At 42.8% G+C, this 20,933-nt stretch overlaps 1 protein-coding gene across 1 annotated transcript in view; it reads right to left on the minus strand.

The window, feature by feature from the left end:
* GAB2 (GRB2 associated binding protein 2) overlaps positions 1–20,369 on the minus strand; it is a 170,374-nt gene extending 150,005 nt beyond the window's left edge. Inside the window, exon 1 of the mRNA XM_037523042.2 lies at positions 20,276–20,369. Within this exon, the coding sequence (XP_037378939.2) occupies positions 20,276–20,350 (75 nt within the window). The 5' untranslated portion in view covers positions 20,351–20,369. The remainder of the gene's footprint in view (positions 1–20,275) is intronic.
* Between the last annotated feature and the right edge of the window lie 564 nt (positions 20,370–20,933).

The following is a 20,933-nucleotide window of genomic DNA, read 5'->3' on the forward strand; positions in this document are numbered from 1 at the left end:
TCGATCCTGGCCGGCCAGCCGGCGAGGGTCTCATATGGCGCGGTAGACCTCTCCTGTCTCGCCCGCTGCTCCCCTCAGCAGTGTATTTCAGTCATTCTGCCTGTTCTGTTCCCCGCTCTGTCTCTGGTGAATCCTCTCACCCTCCCACACATCTAGCCTGTACCCCAGTTCTTGTATAAATAAATAAATCTTTTAAAAAAAATATGCAATGGGTGTACATTACGTATATGCTCTACAGGCAATATAAACATGAGCCCAAGACTTTGTCTTCACTCTCAAGGTCCTCGTAATCTAGCAGCAGAGACATATACACTACTAGCTCCTTGGCAAAATGTGTCCTAAACCAGGACAGAGTTTCTATCACCATACTCTGAGGTCAGAACAGAGAAGGTAACATCTTACTGGGTCTCACGTTTGAAGACTGACATGAAGAACATGTCCATGTTCTTTCCGTCTTTTCTTTCGGAGACTCTGATAGAAGGGCAATGGCCCCTCCACTGTTCTGAATCTCTAGCTTTATCAAAAATTAATAGGCAACATAACTTAGCAAGTTTCAGGGAATACGATCGGAAAGAGGAACACAGTTTTCTTAGCATCCCCTCTAAGACTTGTTTTTTTTTTAATAATTAAAACTTGATTCATAAGAACAAAAACATTATACAAATATGTTCTTCTTATGAAAAAAGGGAGACAAATAGTTTTTCAGTTCCCTAAAAAGTTCCTTAGAGGATCCCTTTCTAGATCCTCTAGAAAGAATGAGATGGAAAACTGGTTTCCAATCCAAGCAAATTATCCAAACATTTATTAATTACATCAAACTTGTTAAACAAAACATAATATACTGACAGAGTGGACTTTTCATACATAAGAAGGAATGAAGTACATACATGCTACAACACACATGAGCCTGGAAAACATGCTAAGCAAAAGCTGCCAGTCACAAAGGACCACAGATTACGTGATTCCATCTCTATGGAAGGTCCAGAATAGGCAAATCCATAGACTCCTGTCTATGGAAGTTGGAAAGTGACTGCTTAATGGGAATGGAGTTCCTTTTGAGGTGAGAATGTCTGGAATCAGAGAACAGTGGTTGTCACACAAAAGTGTGAATAAAATAAAAACAATGTATACTTTAAAATGGTGAATTTTTGTTATGTGAATTTTGTATCAATAAAACTAACAATACAAAAGCATTGACACTACAAAAGATGACTGCCCTGTGACTACCTACAGGTAACCAATATCAGCGGTTTAGTATGATTTCTTGTTATAATGCTCTTCATCCTCACAGTGCTTAGCAGAGGCCTTCGCACACACAGTAGGCATTTTAAACACTGTTGCAAATAACTTTACACAAGGATAAAGTAACACTGCTTTGTTCTCCTCAGGTAACATAGATACATTTGTATCCGCCATCACACAAATTCATTAGTTCAGGATCAGGCGGCTTTAGAGGTACAATTTACATGGGCACCATACACACTGAGTACAACAAACACAAGAGCACACAGCACTTACTGAATCAAAACTCACCAACAATAACCCAGTTAATAGAAAATCCTGATATGGACATTCATGCAAACAAGGAGGCACTTTGCATCATTCTCTCTGATTTATAAAGGAGTTAGCTTAAGTGAAACTGGACATGGCAAGGCCATTACTTTGGAGTTCACAACAGCAAGCAGTAAATAAGTGATTTGCAACTAGGTGAAGTCCACCTCAAACAGAGGCCTTAGATAGGTTCATAAAACACTAGCAGACCACCACAATGCTGTATTTCTTGTCTTTTTTTTTTTAGAGGTTTTAATCTGAGGTACACAAAGTAACACCAATTAACTTTTTCACACACAACCACCTGCTCACTCCTCAGTGGTTATTGTTTACTTAAACCAGACCAGCTAGCATTTGTATATTTAAAGTTCCCAGGTCATTCAGAAACAGTGTTAGGAACCTTTAGGAAGAACGTGATGGGAAAATGGTTCCATGCAAATCATCCAACCATTCATCTACCAATCACATTAAAGTTACAATAGGTGCCAGTCATCAAACTGGTCATATATCCTAATTTCACTGAAGAGAAAACTAAGACCCAAGGATTCATCCCTTAAAGTCAGCAATAAGGATGCGACAACACTCAAAGTTCTAACCATGTGGCCACATCTTCTCGGTATACTTCTCGGTATATTTCCCCATAATCTTTACTACTGCAGAATGCGCTCCCTTAGATTGAATCATTAGATATCTTCTTTCCATGATAAACTATGAGTTATCAGAGAGCAAGGAGGAGTCCCTATTCATCACGATCTCCTGCTTGAGTGTCTATGCACCAAATATTAGGTCAAAAAAGAAGTTGCTGCCTTTGAGGAACCTGTATAACAAAGGGGAGAAACATCCAAACACAGAGTCATGTTGCAATGTCCTAAGCGCTGCACAGAGGAATGGCAGGAGTAGAGCTGTGAAAATGTGTTTTGACAGAAAGGAGCTTGTTTAGGTCATTGTACATTAGCCTCAATGTAATGGAGAATAATTGTTACTATATTTTTAAAATGCTTTGTAATGCCCTTTCTGCCCTCTGGGAAAGGAAAGGCATAGAACAGGCAAAGAAAGACATGGTCCTCATTCACATACAGACTCATCCTTCCCTCCAAAGTGGGTTCAACTCGGGGAGCAGTTTTTCCAGAGATAACATGGGGGTAGACTTGAGGATATTACAGTTGGCTCTTCAGCTCTGTGCCAGTAGATGGTATGAGGGCAGCTTGGATGCAGCACCAGGAGGAGGCCAGGAAGATGACCTTTGGACAGTATGCTCATTTCCTAAAGCCTAGGCAAGGCATGCAGGCCATCCAGAATTTGCTAAGAGACTGTTGCACCAGTGAGGTCTATAATTGGAGCAAAAAGTGCTCAGTGTACAGAGCCTTTGAGACAAATGTGTAGTTCCATAACTTCCCTAATACGTTCCTGCTTGCATTCCTATAATGCCATTCAGAGCTGTCCACGGACCTATCTCTGCCCTTCCCCTTGGTGCATGGTATATAATAGACACTTGGGAATTGTGAAGAATGATTAACAAGGTCTGAGGAGTCAGGGGAGAGAGAAGATATTACAAACAAAGGATCACGGTTAATAAAGAAAATGAATATGAGATACTAGGGATGCCAGAAAGGGACACTTAGACCTCTTTCTTCATCCTTCCCCATCCATCTACTTTCCCTCAACATTCATGTGCACATATCTTTAGGCCTTCAGTTAAGGTGCTTCATTACCTGAAATGCTCTTTTTCCAATCTGCCTGATGAACTCCTATTCATTCTTCAAAGTCCAGCTCAACTGTCATTTTCTCTGCAGCTTTCTCTGACACTGTCCCACTCCGAGTGGAATTAATCACTTCATCCCACTCTCCTGCAATATTTCCCCATAATCTTTACTACTGCAGAATGCGCTCCCTTAGATTGAATCATTAGATATCTTCTTTCCATGATAAACTATGAGTTATCAGAGAGCAAGGAGGAGTCCCTATTCATCACGATCTCCTGCTTGAGTGTCTATGCACCAAATATTAGGTCAAAAAAGAAGTTGCTGCCTTTGAGGAACCTGTATAACAAAGGGGAGAAACATCCAAACACAGAGTCATGTTGCAATGTCCTAAGCGCTGCACAGAGGAATGGCAGGATGATGGGGAAGAGGTAAGGCGTGTCCTTCAGGAAGAAATCAGGAAGTGGTGCAGAGCTGGTGACATTTGAGGTGGGCCTTGAGACCGAAAACCAGGATGCTGCATCGGGACTATCTGCGGAATTGAAGCTAAAAGGGTCTCAAAAGGGAATCACTAAAGAGGAACATCTGGTCAGGTAGGGTCAATATTTTCCCTCCCTACTTCTGGAGAGTCCCTATTCACTTTATCCCAACTTTCCTTTTTAGACTGTCCAAGGCTACTCAGTCTCCCCAGTCACATCAATTATTTATATCAAAGAGCACCTACCATTTGAACAACATGTCATAAAATGAGTCAATAATACATGAAAATATATGCAAATCAGTAGCAAAGAAACCCAAGTTAAGCTAAGAGACTACTTTTTTACCTGTCAGATTGTCAAGTATTTTAAAAATAAGTATCTGGTATGAAAAAAGAATCAGGGAAATCATAACTCTATCCTTACTGAGAGGTAATTTGGTATAATATACCCAAGTCTTGCAATTAACTGCTATTTTTGGCATAGAAATTCCATTAGTTATTTGTCCTAAAGATAAAAATCTTTACTATAATGATTATCACAGCAATATTTAAAATAGTGGGGAAAAAAGCAAGCTACCTAAATGTCCAATTGCAGAGGAGGCACGTAAATGTGGCACTGCAACAATTTTAACAGTTCCAATCTATAGAGCATTTACTACTCTACGCCTAGCATTACTGTATTCAATACCACAGTAAACCGTAAGGTAGGTATGTAAGTGAATGTTGACTGAGACTTTTCCAGTTACCTCAAAACTGTAAATACAACCAATAGCTAAGGATAGAGAGCAGTCAATAATTGGGGGCTGGGCTTAATCAAGAAATTAATAAGAAGCTTTAGCATAAAATCTAGCCCTATGCCCTGCACTGCCTGTCCCACTCCACAAAAGCAGATCACAGAGGTTAGGGAAAACCTCAGATCCCTTGATCTAGTGGGTATTACCATTCCTACAACCCCCAAGGGGCTCCTCCAAGACAATCAGTTACGGAGATTATAGGTGAACAAAAAATTAGTTCTTCCTTGGGCAGGAATTTTTAAAAAGTGGGAGGTAGAGTGAATATATGCTCAGGCAGTTGTCCTGCAGCTCTTCCCTGAACCATTCTGGACAGGGGAAGGGGAACTAGAGAGAAGGAGAAGCAATGTTGTTGTTACCCCACTGTTTGGCATGGCTGTGGGTCCCTTAGGTCAAGCAGTCAGGTGGAAATTGCTAGCCTTAACCCCTTTTGCCAGTTCCCTTTCTAAGAGGATTGCCCATTGAGCAAGTAAACCCCAGCTATGGGGTAAAAAGAGAGGGAGGAGTTGGCCTGAAATAGGCCCAAAGAGCTTAGTACCAGCTTTCTCTCCAGGTCTGGAGACAACACCTTGACAAAACTTACCCTCCAAAGAACTCACAAGCATGGGGAGTGTACACACAGGCAGTGCCAGTCAGGTAACTTATATCATCCAGGAAGACTGAAGGCAGCTGCTGAAAAGATAATTATCCCTGAATCACTTCCTACTGCCCAGCTGCACACACCAGAACCACCAGGGTGTAGAAGAGAGCAGGGGAGAAGTGCCAGATACACTCCCACTCACACATTCTCTAAGGTGAGAGATGGGGAAGATCAGTAGAAAAATAAACTGAATCCACCTTTTCTCACTTCGTATCTCCAAAGCCACACGTTTAGTGAGAAACAGGAGTAGGGAAAGCTTTCAATTAGATATACTGACATATTAAAATAGTGGACTTCCAATACCCCAGAGTCACCAGAAGGTTGTAGACTCTGCCCAAGGTATCATCAAGGGATCTGTCCCCTAGAGAAGCCATCTCGACATGCAGAGTTGGGTGTTCCAGCTAGAGAAAAATAAACTCATCCATGTTTGCACACTTCTAAGTTAAAACTGTCCAAGTAAATGGTTAAATTACCATTGTCTCCACTTCACAGATTAGGAAATTAAGGTTTTGAAAGATTAAGAAACTTGCTCAAACCCACAAAGTATGTGGGAAGCTCAGTTTAGCTACCAACCCAGAGCTAAACTCAGAGCTCATGCCTTTTACATTCACATCAGGAATTTTTCAATAGAAGGTCCAAAGACATCTCTAGAATTCTGCAAATTTACTTAAAATTTTTTTTCAATATTGGATTTTCTTCAAAATACAAAATACTTATCTTAAATACATAAGTATACAAAATACAAAATACTTATCTTAAATACATAAGTATAGTCTTGATCATCTGATGATCATCACACAAGTGAATGCTGCTCCTTGATTACTAGTCCTTGCTGGTAATCTCTAGCTAGTCATCACCACACTAAAGACTAATGAAGGAGGACAGAGGTGACTATAAACAAACAATGTGATCACATGAATTAAAACCCAAATGGCTTGCTATATAAGTCAAAGTTTCACTGTAGTTCAAACATAGAAATGTAGTGGGAGAGAAAAATGGGACACAACAGACTCCATAGGAATAAGGGCTGTTTTATACTTTCAGCAGCAATTTAGTTTTGGGAAAATATCCACTATTGCTAATATGCATTATATTAGTTCTGAGCTTTTACATTTAATTTGTTAATTTATTTTGGTGTTATCATTGTTGAAGAGCTGTTTTGTTTCAGAGATATTTGTAACATAATAATAATTTAACATCGAGAACATATAAAAATGTTGAAAGTATCCTTATATCACACATGCTTGAGAAGCTCTGTATTATGGCATTCTGTCTAAGCAGCTATTTAAAGTCATGTCTTAAAAGGCTATTTGCGACACCAGGAGATATTTCCATTTTATTGACTTAAAACATTCAATAGATAACACAGTTTGCTCTAATTTTATAAAATATACAAAGCAGGGGCCTCTCTGGTGGTGTAAGGGGTTAAGCACAGCACTATGAAACTACTGGCAGCCTCTGCAGCATGAGTTGGATCCTTGGCCAGGGAGGTGACCGGCATGAGCAGCAGACCTCTCTTGCCTCACCTGCTGCTCCCCTCAGCAGTGCATTTCAGTCAGTCAGTCTGTTCTGCTCCCCACTCTGTCTCTGGTGAATGCTCCCCCCCCACACCTCTGGCCTGCACCCCAGCTCTTGTATGCATAAATGAATAAATCTTAAAAAATATATACAAAGTACATATAAACGTAGGAAAGAGAGTAAGAAATACACTGAAATGTTAACAATGTTTATGCCACAGTAGGAACATTCCAGGTGTTCCTGATTGATATTGCTATTTTTTTTTTGATAATTTGTGTTTACAAAAACTTTATTATGGGCAAAATTATTACCAAAAAATTTCAGTCTAAAAGCATATCCTATGAAAATTGCCAAAATCTGCTGCCAAAAAATGGTACTTTTTGTTAAAGTCCAACTCAAACTTTCTTCTCCAAAGAAACACATCAACCCTAAAGTAATATTTATTCAGAATGTATAAGCGTGCGAAATACTAGTCAAGCAATCACTTATTGTATTTAGTTACCAGGAATGCAAAGATGAGCAGAGAACATGATGCACTCTTGAGGACACCTGTCTGGGGGAAGCCCACTATTAACATATAGCCGGTGGGTGGAAGGGATGACAATGTCAAAGGAGCATGGAGAAGGGGCTCCATAACTCATTCTGATGGAGAGGATGGGCAGGAAAGATTGCAGAAGAGGAACAAGAGTCCTAAGAATGCTTGAGGAAGTAGGTAGAGAAAGGTGAAATGGCCGACTACCCAGCAAGTCAAAGTCAAGCATTGGTCTTGTGACACTGAACACACTGCCCACATTGGGTCAGCCTCTCCTGGGCTCCTACAGCATTTGCCATTTGTACTGATTGCTGTTATAATTCAACTCACTTCCCGAACAAGTCTGTAAATTCAGAGGGGGATAAATGTGCACTGCAGACTCACAATTTGTTAAAGACAGTATCTTCAGATAAAGACTTCTAACGGGCATTATATGCAACATATTGTAGCCTCAATTAGTACACATATATATTTCTGCCTATTTTTTCCTCTAGAAAATTACATCCAACTGAAAAAGTAAAAGACTCATTTCTATACTCCTTAGAAGAATCTCTATTATATATGACTGACCACTTTCTTTTGCTTTTGTAGTCAGTAGAGTCAATATGGCACGTTAATGGCATACTGCATGGCATGTTATGCCTTATCCTTCCAAGGCAGGATAAGGCAAAATACACTGGCTGCCTATCCAAGAAAATCTTCCAAGTGACCTGTGGTGATAGTTAATGATACCTAAATGCTGTGACTCTTCAGCTAGGGTGAAACTCAAAGATGTCCCACTAGTGTGAAGGAACAGCCTGTATTGTGTAAATAGTGAATAACTGGAAGTAACATGAATGTTTACCAGGGGAAATGTGTACATAAGTATGGTGCATTTACTTGGATGATAGTTATAAGGCTTATGTACATGCCTCGGATTTGCTTTAAAACATTCCATTAACGGATCTGGAGGGGATTATGTGAAGCAAAATAAGACAGCCAGAGAAAGACAAATATCGGATGGCGTCCTTTACATGTGGAATACAGAGAAATCAAACAGAGGTTCAGCTGAAGCCAAACTAACAACAAGCCCTGGAAAACTGAGGCTACCAGAAAGAAAGGCATGGGGTGGCTCAAGAACAGAGTGGGGAGGAGCACAGTGGATTATGGTGCTGGACTGTGGGCAACTAGTTTGTTGGTGTGGAGTGTAACACCACCCGGAAGGGGAGTGCCTGTAACACTAAAACACAAACAATGTAAACCAGTGTTACCCAATAACATTAAAAATTAAAATATTCCACCAGAGGAACAGTAAAAGGGATAGATGAAACAAATGTGATAAAATCTCAGTACTATTTGAAGCTGTATGCACTGGTGTGCATTAGATCATTTTCTCTATTTTTGTGTATGCCCAAAATTCTTCATAATAAAAAATACTGTGTAGAGGGAAATGAAAATATTCACAATGATCTTTATTGCACGGGGAGTGGGGAGTAGAATACAAAGTGATAGTTCATGTTGATTATAGCCATTTAAAAAATAAGTATGTGATCCACCCAATAGTGAAAAATTACCACTCAGTGACCACTTGGGTTTATAGAAAACCACTTTTACTAAAAGAACTCTGAGGAAAAGGTTAATTGCAGGTCTGGATCAGGAAATGTGCAAAACAAACCTGGGATATCTTGTCATACAAGACAACAAACACAATCAAACGCAACTAAGGTCATATCGAAAGGACACAGAAGCGAAACTGAATAGGCTCCACTGGCTAAGGTAGTACAATCTGAGCATCAACAAGGATAACAACTAAATACTAAAATGATACTAAAAATACTCTAATTGATCACTCTGAAGGATACTAAAGAACCAGTCATTATTTCACAACCGGTAGATAAATACAAAGCAGCCAGCAAAAAGCAGGAGTGGGGGGAGTTGTAAAAAATAAATACCAATGTCTGAAAATGCCTTGCTCATCGCTGGTGCCTGGCAAGTGGCACCGCACCTGCACCAAGCTCTACCTGAGATGCTTGCACTATCATATCTCACAGTCTAGCAAAGGGACAGACAGAAGCCCAATATGAGAATGCTGAAATGGAAACAAAATATGTGCCTTGGGAACCAGCCCAGAAGTGGGGTCACTCTGGAGGGGCCTGAGGTGCTACCTGATATTTTGAAGAGTTACCACTTACTGGGAAATTCTGCATTTCGACCCATTTTCTTCAGAACCCCAATAATGCTCTTTACATTCCTAGCACAAACATTTTTCCCATGGAATGGTCAAAGTTATGGCGTAACACATATTCCCATGTGGTTTCATTTCCCTTCCCTGAGATCAGGAGACCCTTGAGATGTTCCTTTCTGAAAAAAATTAATTCCCTACAACTCATTTTAACATCTAACTTGGGAATTCCACTTACCAACTTCAAGTCTGGCCCAGATTTGGATGGGATATGAAGAATCCTGTGCTCATGTTTAAAATTCTTATGAAAGGGTTAACAAATATAAATCAACTTCAGTTCCCAATGTCACATCCCTCATCATTCAACACCTACCCTGGCTAAGATTATTTTCATTTGTTATCCTAGCAAATTTTCAAGACCAGTGAAATAAGAAGTACTACTCAATTTTATAAGGAATAGGTTCAGAGAACTCAGTCCTTTTATTTATTTTTTAATTATATATATATTTTTTACATCATTTTTCATTTTTGCACAATGTATGCATTTTCATCTTGGTTATAGTCCCCATACAATTCCCATCCCCCCTTGTTTTGATCCTACTCTCTTCTCTCCCCCCCCATAGTTTATAGTTGCTTGTTGATTTAGATTTTTGCTTTATTATAATTAGTCTTTTTCCTGGTCCCTTATTTAGTTTTTCTAGATTCCTGCTATGAGTGAGACCATCCAGTGTTTTTCTTTTTCTTTCTGGCTTATTTCACTGAGCATGATCCCTTCCAGCTCCATCCATGTTGCTGCAAGTTGCATGAGTTTATCTTTTTTGAATGCTGAGTAATATTCCATTGTGTATATGTACCACATCTTCTTGATCCAGTCATCTATTTTTGGGCATTTGGGTTGTTGTCATAGCTTAGCTATTGTAAATAGTGCTGCTGTAAACACAGGGGTGCAGGTGCTCTTGGTGGGAGTGCAAACTGGTCTATGGAGAGCTGGTGTAAAACCACTATGGAGAGCTGTGTGGAGATTCCTCAGTTTGCTAAAGACGGAGCTCCCATATGATCCAGCAATTCCACTCCTAGGTATTTATCCAAAGGAAACAGAACCCAGTCATTTTTTCTCAAGGATCCAAAGGTCCTTGAGACACAAGACAGAGGTTTGAAGATAATCAATGTCCACATACCCTTGACATTTAGCAGGGAAGGACTGGCTATGAGAGATGCAAAAACCTACTAAGTTAGAATGAAGCTCTTCATTAATAAATGTAATCCTACCAGCTAAAGCCTTTTATGAACTATCCCTCTCAGCTTTCCACTTACTCTTCAAATCTCTTTTGCTTTCCATTATAGTCTCCTCCACTCTGAATGGATTTTCAGTATTCTCCTCCTCTACTATGCGCACTCCCCCTTCCTCAATTTAATTACCATTTTTTCCCCCAGGTCCTAATCTTTTGAGTTCAACTCATATCCTCAACCTCCTACTCCAGGAAGCCCTTCCATCTTTTTCCCATGGTTGGAGCTCTTGCCTTGAGGCAATTCACTCCATAAAAGAGCATCACTCTGTTTTACATATAAACTTCTAGTCTCCTTAGCCTGCAAATTTCCTTGAAGGCAGGGTTGGCAATTGATTTAGTCCCTTGGGAAGGCAAAAGATACAAATTACATTGTAAACATTATTTTGGATGCAGGCAAAACTGTATTTCTCATAAACTTGAGGTTATCATAGTCCACTATGCCCTTCTAGCTACAGAAAGGCCAGCTAGAGGTAGAAAGCAACATCAAAGTTGTTTCATAAGCAAACAGCAGGCATTCATTAGTGCTTTGTACAACTTCACAGCCCTTGGTCCTCAGATATCCCTCAGAGAACATTCTATAATTACTGAAGGCTATGAAGATTCCATTCTTTCTTTTCCCTTGGATTAGAAATACTAGCTGGGCCAACTATTCACTCTCAGGAAATGAGGCTTTTTTTTTTTTAATTGTGGTAAAACATACATGAAAGTTACCATCTTAGCCACGTTTAAGTGTAGAGTTCAGGGGCGTTCAGTACGGTTTAACTGTTGTGCTATTATCACTACCATCTGTTGCCAGACTCTTTTCATCTGCAAAACTGTAACTCTGCATTCATTAAACAATATTTCCCCGGGCCTCCCCGGTGGCGCAGCGGTTGAGCGCTGGGTTGCGAAGCTGCCCGCAGCCTCTGCCGTGCCGGTTCGATCCCCGGCTGCTCCCCGGCCACCGGAGGAGGGTCCCACATGGCGCGCTGGACCTCTCCTGCCACCCGCTGCTCCCCTCAGCAGTGTACTTCGGTCCTTCTGCCTGTTCTGCATCCTGCTCTGACTCTGGTGAATTCTCTCACCCTCCCGCGCTTCTGACTATACCCAGTGCTTGTATAAATAAATAAATAAATAAACCTTAAAAAAAAAAACAAAAACAATATTTCCCCAATATCCTCTCTCAACATACCCCATAAATGCTCCTTTCTACTTCCTGTCTCTATGAGTTTGACTACTCTAGGTATACCATATGAGTGGAATCATAAAGTATTTGTCCTTATGTGACTGACTTATTTTACTCAGCATAATGTCATTAAGGTTGACCCATGTTGTAGCATGTCCCATGTATCAAAATTTCCTTCCTATTTAATGCTGAAGACTATTCCATTGTACACATATGCCACATTTTGTCTATTCATTCATTTATTGTTAACACATGGGTTACCTCTAAATGAGGAATTCTGATCAAATACTAGCGACAAGAAGCTCAGGTGGCTGGCCTTGGGTGAGAGCCATCTCTTAGATGTTTTGAACACAATCAAAGACTCAGTCCAGATATTAGGACCACAGAACAGAAAGCTGCTAAGAGGAATTTCTATCTAGTTATCCATCTCAGGACTGGGACCAGATAGAACATTTATTTCAATACTTGAATGGTTTGTTGGAATAAAGCTCTGTTGCTTAAGATGGTCTAGAAACATATCTTGAATTCACTCTACTTTCTGAAGCTCTCACTCACCCCATTCTCTCTCTCCCCAATTTGATTAAGTTATAATTGACATATAATATTGTGTAAGTTTAAGGTGTATGTGTTGATTTGATACACTTATGTACTGCAATATGATTAGCACCATACCTTAGCTAAAACCTCCACCACATCTCATAATTATTTTCTTATAGTGCTGAGAATATTTAATATCTACATTCTGAACAATTTTCAAGTAGACCACATGGTAATGTTAACTATAATCATAATGTTATGCATTTGATTTCCAAAACATCTTTAGCTTCTAACTAGATGTTTATATCCTTTGACCAATATCTCCTCAATTCCCACATCACCCAGATTCTGGCAACTACCATTCTACTCCCTATTTCTATGCACCCGACTTTTTCAGATTCCGCACATAAGTGACATTACACAGTAATTTCCTCTGACATTTCTTTTAGCATAATATCCTCAAGTTTCATCCATGTTGTCATAAATGACAGGATTTCCTTCCTTCTCATGGCTGAATAATATTCCAAAGAGTGTGCATGCACGTGTGTGTGTATATCACATCTAGACCTGCTGACCTACACACAGGACAGTCATCTTGGCGTCATGTGTTCACTATTGTGAATATGCTACATGAACATTGGGGAGCATTATCTCTTTGATATGCTGTGTTAATTTACTTTGGATATATACCCAGAAGTGGAATTGCTGAACATGATAGTTCTATTTTTAATATTCTGAGAAACCTCTCTGCTGTCTTTCACAGCAGCTCTGCCAATTTGCATTCCCACCATCAAGGCACAAGGGCTCCCTTTTCTCCACATCTCACCAATGCTTGTTATCTCTAATCTTCCTTGTAATAGCCATTCTAACAGGTGTGAGGTGTTAGTTCACTGTGGTTTGGATTTGCATTTCCCTGATGATCAGTTATGCGAACATCTTTTCATGTACCTGCTGGCCTTTTATCCCTCTCCTATTTTTTTTTTTGGCTTTTCTTATATGTATTGCTTATTTTTTAATATTTTATTTTATATAATTCTTACATCATTTTTCATTTTTGCACAATGTATGCATTTTCATTTTGGTTATATTCCCCATACAATTGCACCCCCCCCTTATTTTGACCCTAATCCTTCCTCTTTCTGCCCACCCCCCCACCCCATAGTGTGTCTCTGGTTTATAGTTGCTTGTTGATTTTGATTTTTACTTTGTACCACACTCCATAGTCTACTACTTCCATTATCATGCTGATGGCCCAGCAGCACCAAACTGTTTTTAATCTCCCTCACACACTGTACATCCTTGCCACCTGGCCCCACTTCTCTGTTGCTGGAAAGCTTTCTTCTCTTAGCTTACTTCTAGTTAGTATCACCTCTCTAGGAAGCCTTTTCTTTTTCTTCTTTGCACTCCAAAAATTTGAGTGGTTGGCACTTAAGGGCTGTTTGATAAATCACTGAGCTAAATTATATTTGGTACATTTACATTCTCTGTTGAGAAGACTAGTTTGAGGATAAATAAAGGTTAATGGGATTACAGGTAATTTTTATTCATAGTTTAATACTGTTCTATTTTTTTAATCAACTGATGTTTTAAATTTACCTTTTAGAAAAATTTAAGAATAATCTGATCAAGAATATAGTGGAGGAAACAGCCTAGCAGATTTTAAGACTTATAATACAGCTATAGTTGGTTTTTTAAAAAAGATTTATTTATTTATGCATACAAGAGCTGGGGTACAGGCCAGAGATGTGGGGGGTGAGAAGATCCACCAGAAAGAGAGCGGGGAACAGAACAGGCAGATTGACTGATATACACTGCTGAGGGGAGCAGTGGGCGAGGCAGGAGAGGTCTGCTGCACCATGTGGGTTTCTCCCTGGCCGACCAGGGATCGAACTCATGCTGCAGAGGCTGTGGATTGCTTCATAATGCAGTGCTTAACCGCTTGCGCCACCAGGGAGGCCCAATATAGCTATAGTTTTTAAGACTAAATAATATCAGCAGAGGGATGGACACATGTAACAATGGACTAGAAAATAGAACCCAGAAATAGACTCAGACAAATATGCCTAAGTGATTCATGACAAAGACATAAAAGCAATTCAATGAAGGATGTAGGCCTTGTCAATAAATGGCTCTAGAGTAATTGGATATCCATTGTCAAAAAAAAAATCTCAATCTAAGTCTCATACCTTACATAAAACTTAAAACAGATCATGGACTGAAATGAAAAAAAAATACATAAATTGTTCAGGAAAAAAATGAGAAAAATCTCTGTGATGTAGGATTAAGCAGAGTTCTTAGACTTGATCAAGAAAGTATAACCCACCCATAAAAGGAAAGGCTGATAAACTGGATTCATCCAAGTTAAAAATTCTTGCCCTGAGAAATATCTGAAGTGGATGAAAAGCTACAAGCTACAGACTGAGAGAAAATATTTGCAAACCCCATTATTTGACAAAGATCAGTGTCTTGAATATACAAAGAACTTCCAAAACTCAATGGCAAAACCCCAAACAATGAATACAGAAAATGGATGAATACTTAAAGGGAGGCATTCGACTAGAGGATACACAGATGGCAAATAATCACATGAACAGATGTTCAACATCATGAGCATAAAGGGAAATGTGAATTAAAGCAATGGGTGAACCATTAAACAAATTGTGGTACAACCATATCGGGGAATACTACTCAGCAATAAAAAAGTAATAAATGCAACAACTTAGATAAATTTCCAATGAATTATGCTGAAAGAAAAAGCCAGTCCTCAAAAGTTATATATTACATGAATCCATTTATAAAACACACTTGGAAGGACAAAATTATAGAAATGGAAGAGATTAGTGTTTGTCATGGGTTAAGAACACAGTGGGAGCAGGAAAGGAGTAATGTGACTATAAAAGAGAACAAAAGGGATCATGTGAGGATGGAAATATCCTGCGTCTTGACTGCATCACTGTCAGCATCCTATTGTGATACCATGGTGCCGTATCCCAAGACGTCACATTTAGGAGAAACTGTACAAAGGATACACGGGTTTTCTCCTTACTCTTTCTTACAACTAGATATACACCTACAATTACCTCAAAATAAAAAAAGCTTAATTTTTAAAATAGCTCAAGCTTTGGGGGCAGTGACATTGGACAAGTCTCTTCTCTTTTCATGGGGCTAAGAGGATTAAATTAAGAGTTCAATGGTCTAAGCATAGCGCTGGGCACAGAGTAAGTACTCAGAAGGTGGCTACTAATATGATAACCTAAAGAGCCATGGCAGTGAGGACGGAGAAGTGTATAGAAAAGGATATTTAGATAAAAACACTAACGGGTTTTGGTGATAGACTGGATGTGGGATAGTGGGCGACAGGGAGCAGAGGACAGTTCCCAGTATCTTGAGCTAGCAGGTGGTCATTGGCACCACTTAGGAAGCAACACGTCCAGAGGAAAAGAGGAACGAGGAAGCACCTAGTTTATATTGACTGGGACACATTTAAGTATAGATACCCAGTTAACAACTGCATATGCAAGTCTGGGTTTCAGAACACAACTTTGGGATATAAATTTAACTTGATAGCCCCAAGTATATGAGAGACAACTGAAGCCAGGAGAATGGATGTGATTTCTTTTTTCTCTTTTAAAGATTTATTTATTTATGCATACAAGAACTGAGGTATGGGCCAGAGGTGTGGGGGTTAGGAGGATTCACCAGAGACAGAGCAGGGAGCAGAACAGGCAGAATGACCGAAGTACACTGCTGAGGAGAGCAGCGGGCGAGCCAGGAGAGGTCTGCTGTGCCATGTGGGTCACCTCCTGGGCTGGCCAGCATCAAACTTGTGCCCTGCTGCAGAGGGTGTGTGGATAGCTTCATAGTGCTGCGACTTAACCCCTTATGCCACCAGGGAGGCCCCTGGATGTGATTTCTGAAGAGAAGAAAGAGCCTACACCATGGTGACTGTGACTGTAAAGGAGCTTCAGTTTTTCAGGATGGGGTAAAGAGTTTCAGTCTAGCAAAGCAGATGAAGAGTAGCCAGAAAAGGCGAAAAACCAGGCTGACAGGGTGTGGTGCAAGACAAGAAGATGTTTCAAGAAAGCAAGAGTCTCCACTCTGGCCAAGCAGTTAAAAGTGAAAATGAATACAGTGACATGGGTGTCACCGGTGTCTTTACCAGAGTTGCTGTGGTGAAGTGACACGTAGGTTTAAGATCAGAGCCACAGGAGGAAAAAACAAAATATAAACCACCATTAACAAGTTTACTTAGTACTAAAGAAAAGGAGGTGGCACAGTGAGACAGAAGGGGTGTACCAGAGGGATAAATCCATTAAAAGGAAGTTAATTTTAAGGGAAGGGAATAGGCAGAGAGGAAGAGGCAAAGAAGTTGAAGATTTAAGACAGAATAATTACAGAGGATCTGACCAGACAGGAGAGGCTATGACACAGAGTACAGGCAGCAGGTTTAGTTCAGTTGAAAGGGCACATCGTCTACTCTAAGAAGAGGAGAGAAAGCAAAGGCAGCATGCAAATACAAGCAGGTGGGGAAATTTGGTCCCAGTATGTGTAAACAGTTACTCCCTGAAAGCTTTAATTTTCCCTGTGAAGGAGAAGGCAAGGTCATCTAGAAAGATGGAAGGGCAGGCTGGATTTTCATTTTCCATCTATCCCAACAAGTGGGATACAGACACTTAATAGATATGTTTAATAAGTAAAACAAAAATAAGCAATTAAGGCCTCCCCGGTGGCACAGCGGTTGAGCGCTGGGTTGCGAAGCTGCCCGCAGCCTCTGCAGCGCCTGTTCGATCCCCGGCTGCTCCCGGGCCACTGGAGGAGGGTCCCACATGGCGCGCAGACCTCTCCTGCCGCCCGCTGCTCCCCTCAGCAGTGTACTTCGGTCCTTCTGCCTGCTCTGCTCCCCGCTCTGGCTCTGGTGAATTCTCTCACCCTCCCGCGCTTCTGACTGTACCCAGTGTATGTATAAACAAACAAATGAATAAATAAATAAATAAAACATGCCTCTATAAAAAAAAAAAATAAGCAACTAGTTTCCTGAATGCAAGTTTTCCTTATAATCAATACACAACTTTCTCCAAGTTGGCCACTAGGGGGCAATGCTGCCGCCAATCTGTTCCTCTAAATCTTTTAACCTATGAAATTAGAAAATTATAGAGCAGAGTATGCCATAAAATGTTTTCCATAAGAAAATCCCATTTCAACTTTATGTATATGTATAAATATGTGCATGTACACACACACACGCATTCACATACATACATACACTGTCACATCTACAAACCTCCCACTGTAACGGTATTATGATGCCCCAGAGGCAACACTTAACATTCCCAGAGGTCACTTTTTACTATTCTCCCAGGGCACACAGCAAATACTGAACACCTTTTGCACTTTGTTCTAATTAATAAGCTAGAAAAGGCTGATTTTAAAAAGCCCCTAAATTTAATCCCTTACAACACTTGCCACAGTGTCTTTGAAATTATTCCCCCCATCTATTCCTCTCCCCAAGATAAATAAGAGATAGGTTTTGAAAAAAAATAGAAATAATTGTAATCTATTTCACAAACTACTTTACTTCCTTATCTCAGATGCTTAATACATTTTTACAATGAAGATTTACCAATCTATAATACCACAGAGCTATCGTATCTACCAGAATAGCTATTTTGAGGTGTTTAGCAATGTGGCTGGGGAATACTTCTGTGTCATGAACAGAGAACTGGCAGAATTCTAACTTAAAAACGGTGTGCAGAAATTCCCAGAAAGAAAAGCTTAAAGGCAGACTGCTCCCCAGGTGCTCAGTTACATGGATTAACTCAGTTTCAACTAAGGGAACCCAGTTCCCCAGTGGGGGAGACGTCCAGTCATCCCTCAGCTTAGAAAAATAATTACTGGTTTGGTCAGATGCTTATGGGCTGGAGCTGCAAGGAAGCTGGGAAGGAGGTTTAGTTCATCATGTGGACTAGAAGGGTGCCAGGTAGCTCAAATGAATAAAAAAGGTGCTTGACTCAAAAGCCCCCAAACTTGCTTATTTTGATCTGAAGTTGCTTGGGAACAAAAATATCTAAGAAATGGGTCAAAAAGAGAATCTGGGTGATAAAGGTGAAGAAGCCATGTAGATACAGTATCAAATTGTTTCAAAAGCCAAGTTTCAAGGTTCTTTAGGGTACTGTCTAATTTGACAATTACTGGTAACATTTTTACTTGACATGCTAGTCTACTAGCTGGTATGGTAACACTTTTTTTTTTTTTTTTTTTTTTTTAGCACTAGTTTTCAGTAGCTCGTTGGGCCCCGAATTTTTATTTTTTATATTTATAAAAACATTAAAGCAAATGGCTCTTCCTTAACCTAATATGAAATTTCACCTTTTCTAATGAACTGATGAGTGCAGAGGGCAAAAGTCGCTTTTCTAGCAATTATAATATGTTGGCTACATGGACCTCACTGAATGAATTTTAAAACTGAGATGGCTATTTCATTGCTTCCTCCCTACTACATTTTAAATCTGTGTCTACTTTCAAAAGTTAAGCGCTCAATCCTGATATTTTTCCCAACAAATGATCTAAGAGCAGATTTCATTTACACACACACACACACACACACACACACACACTCTTGCACTCCCCAACAACAACACTTCCTTTGAAAAACAGAATGTCACTTCCTCAATCCAGAGGCCAGAAGTCCTTTAGTTCTGATCTGGGGAGCCAAGACAGGAAACTCTGGTAAGCTTCTGCCTCTCCCCCCTGGAGAGCCACTAGCGCAGCTGACAGAGGGCAGGGTCTGTGCAGAGCTCCCTTGATGCGCTGCAGCTGGAAGGCAGCGGCTCCCTTCTACACCGAGGACGACTCCAGAGTCCACAATCACAAGTCAGCTTAGCAAGGGCATTTCATAGGAAGTGAAGGAGCAGAGGAGGGGAGACCTTGACGCCTCTGAGCGACCTTCCTTCGGTTTCCAAACTCCTGCCACGACCACAGCTGATTGCAACCAAATCTCAGTAATTGGCACCACCTTGCACTGTGGCCGCATCAGGCAAAGCCAGCGTCCTGGGGAAAGGGGAGCCAGCACTCCTGGCCGCTCAGTGCCAGACTGTACCACCTTCCCCTTGATGCTGCCAGTTCCTCCCCGAGGGGAGCGGCTGTCCCAACACTCCCAGTAAACACTGTCGGTTGGCACCACCTGGCAACTGCGCGCCTTGATCTCTCCCGACCCCAGACGCCAGGGACTGAACCGCACAAAACCCAGGCCAGGTTCAGCGAGCAAACTGCAGTGTCACCACGGGGCGGAGGGGCTGCAAGCGAGGGGCAGGCAGAATGCGGGGACAGAAGGGGACAAACAAATGAGTCACTTAATACAGGGGCTGCACATGCCGCTGACGCCGCCGCGATGCAGAGGCCGGAGGAGGCCGGGGCCGCCCGGGAGGGGCGGGCGGGGAGGGGGGAGGGTGTGGGGCGCTCGCCCTTTGTGGGGGCCGGGCCGCGCGGCCCCACAGCCTAGTCCCCCCTCTGCCCCCCGCCCCCCCCCCACCGTGCAGGCTGAAGCCGCTCAGGGTGACCACTGCCCCCCGCCCCGGGAATCAACTCTCCGGGTCTCCAGAAACAATCAATACAAACTTCAATTCGGCATTTAGTTTCCAGGGCGGCTGGTGGGGAGGCGCCGCCGCCCGCGCCCCACAGCCGAGGCGCCGCACCCCAACCTGCCGGCCGGCCGCGCGGGGCCCCGCCCCTCGGCGGCGCACCTGTGACAGGTGTGCAGGTGCCCGCACAGCCCCGGCCGCGGGGCGCGGGCCCTCCTCGCCCCCGGCGCACCCCGCGGGCCCGCCCTCCCCGTCGGCGCGGTCCCCCCCAGGCGCCCCCGGCCCCTCGGCCGGCCGTCGGGGGCCCCGGCCCGCCCGCCCGCCGCCCGCACTCACATAGCGCCTCAACTTCTTCTCGGGGGGCGATTTCCTCAGCCAGCCGGTGCACACCACGTCGCCGCCGCCGCTCATGCTGCCGGCCGCCGGGCCCGCCGGGTGGGCGGACGAGGGCGCGGGCGCGGGCCGGTCCGCCCGCCGTGCGCAGCTCGCGGGGAGGGGAGGGGCCCGGGCGGCCGCCGGCCGCGGGGCGAGGACCAGGCAGCCGCGCGCGCCCGCTCGCCCGCGCGCCCCCGCTCGCCCGCGCGCGCCCGGCTCCAGCCCGGCCGCGGCGGGGGCGCCTCGGCAGGAAGGCGGCGCGCGCCCGCCACGCCCACGGCCCGCCGCGCCCCCCGCCGGCCGCTCGCGAGGGCGCAAACCCCGCCTCGCGTCTTTGGAGTCGGGATTCGCAAGGACGCGGAAGGCAGCGCCGGCCGCGCCCCCCGCTCCGGCTTTTTTCCTGAAGCTGCAAGCGGCTGGCCGGGAAGGGCGTGGAGGCAGCCGCGCCCGCGGGGTGGGGGTGGGGTGGGGGTGGGGTGGGGAGAGGCCGGGGCTGCGCGCGCTCGCTCGCTCGGGATCGATTTTTCACTGAGGGTTGGCAGGGAGGGGCCCCGGGGCTGCTGGCCTTTCCTATCTGTTCCCAGAGGTTCAGGTTTCGGGGGGCCAGGTTGTGGCTGCT

Source organism: Talpa occidentalis, unplaced genomic scaffold, assembly GCF_014898055.3.
Source record: "Talpa occidentalis isolate TD23 unplaced genomic scaffold, MPIMG_talOcc4v2.1 talOcc4.3, whole genome shotgun sequence".
NCBI lineage: Eukaryota > Metazoa > Chordata > Mammalia > Eulipotyphla > Talpidae > Talpa > Talpa occidentalis.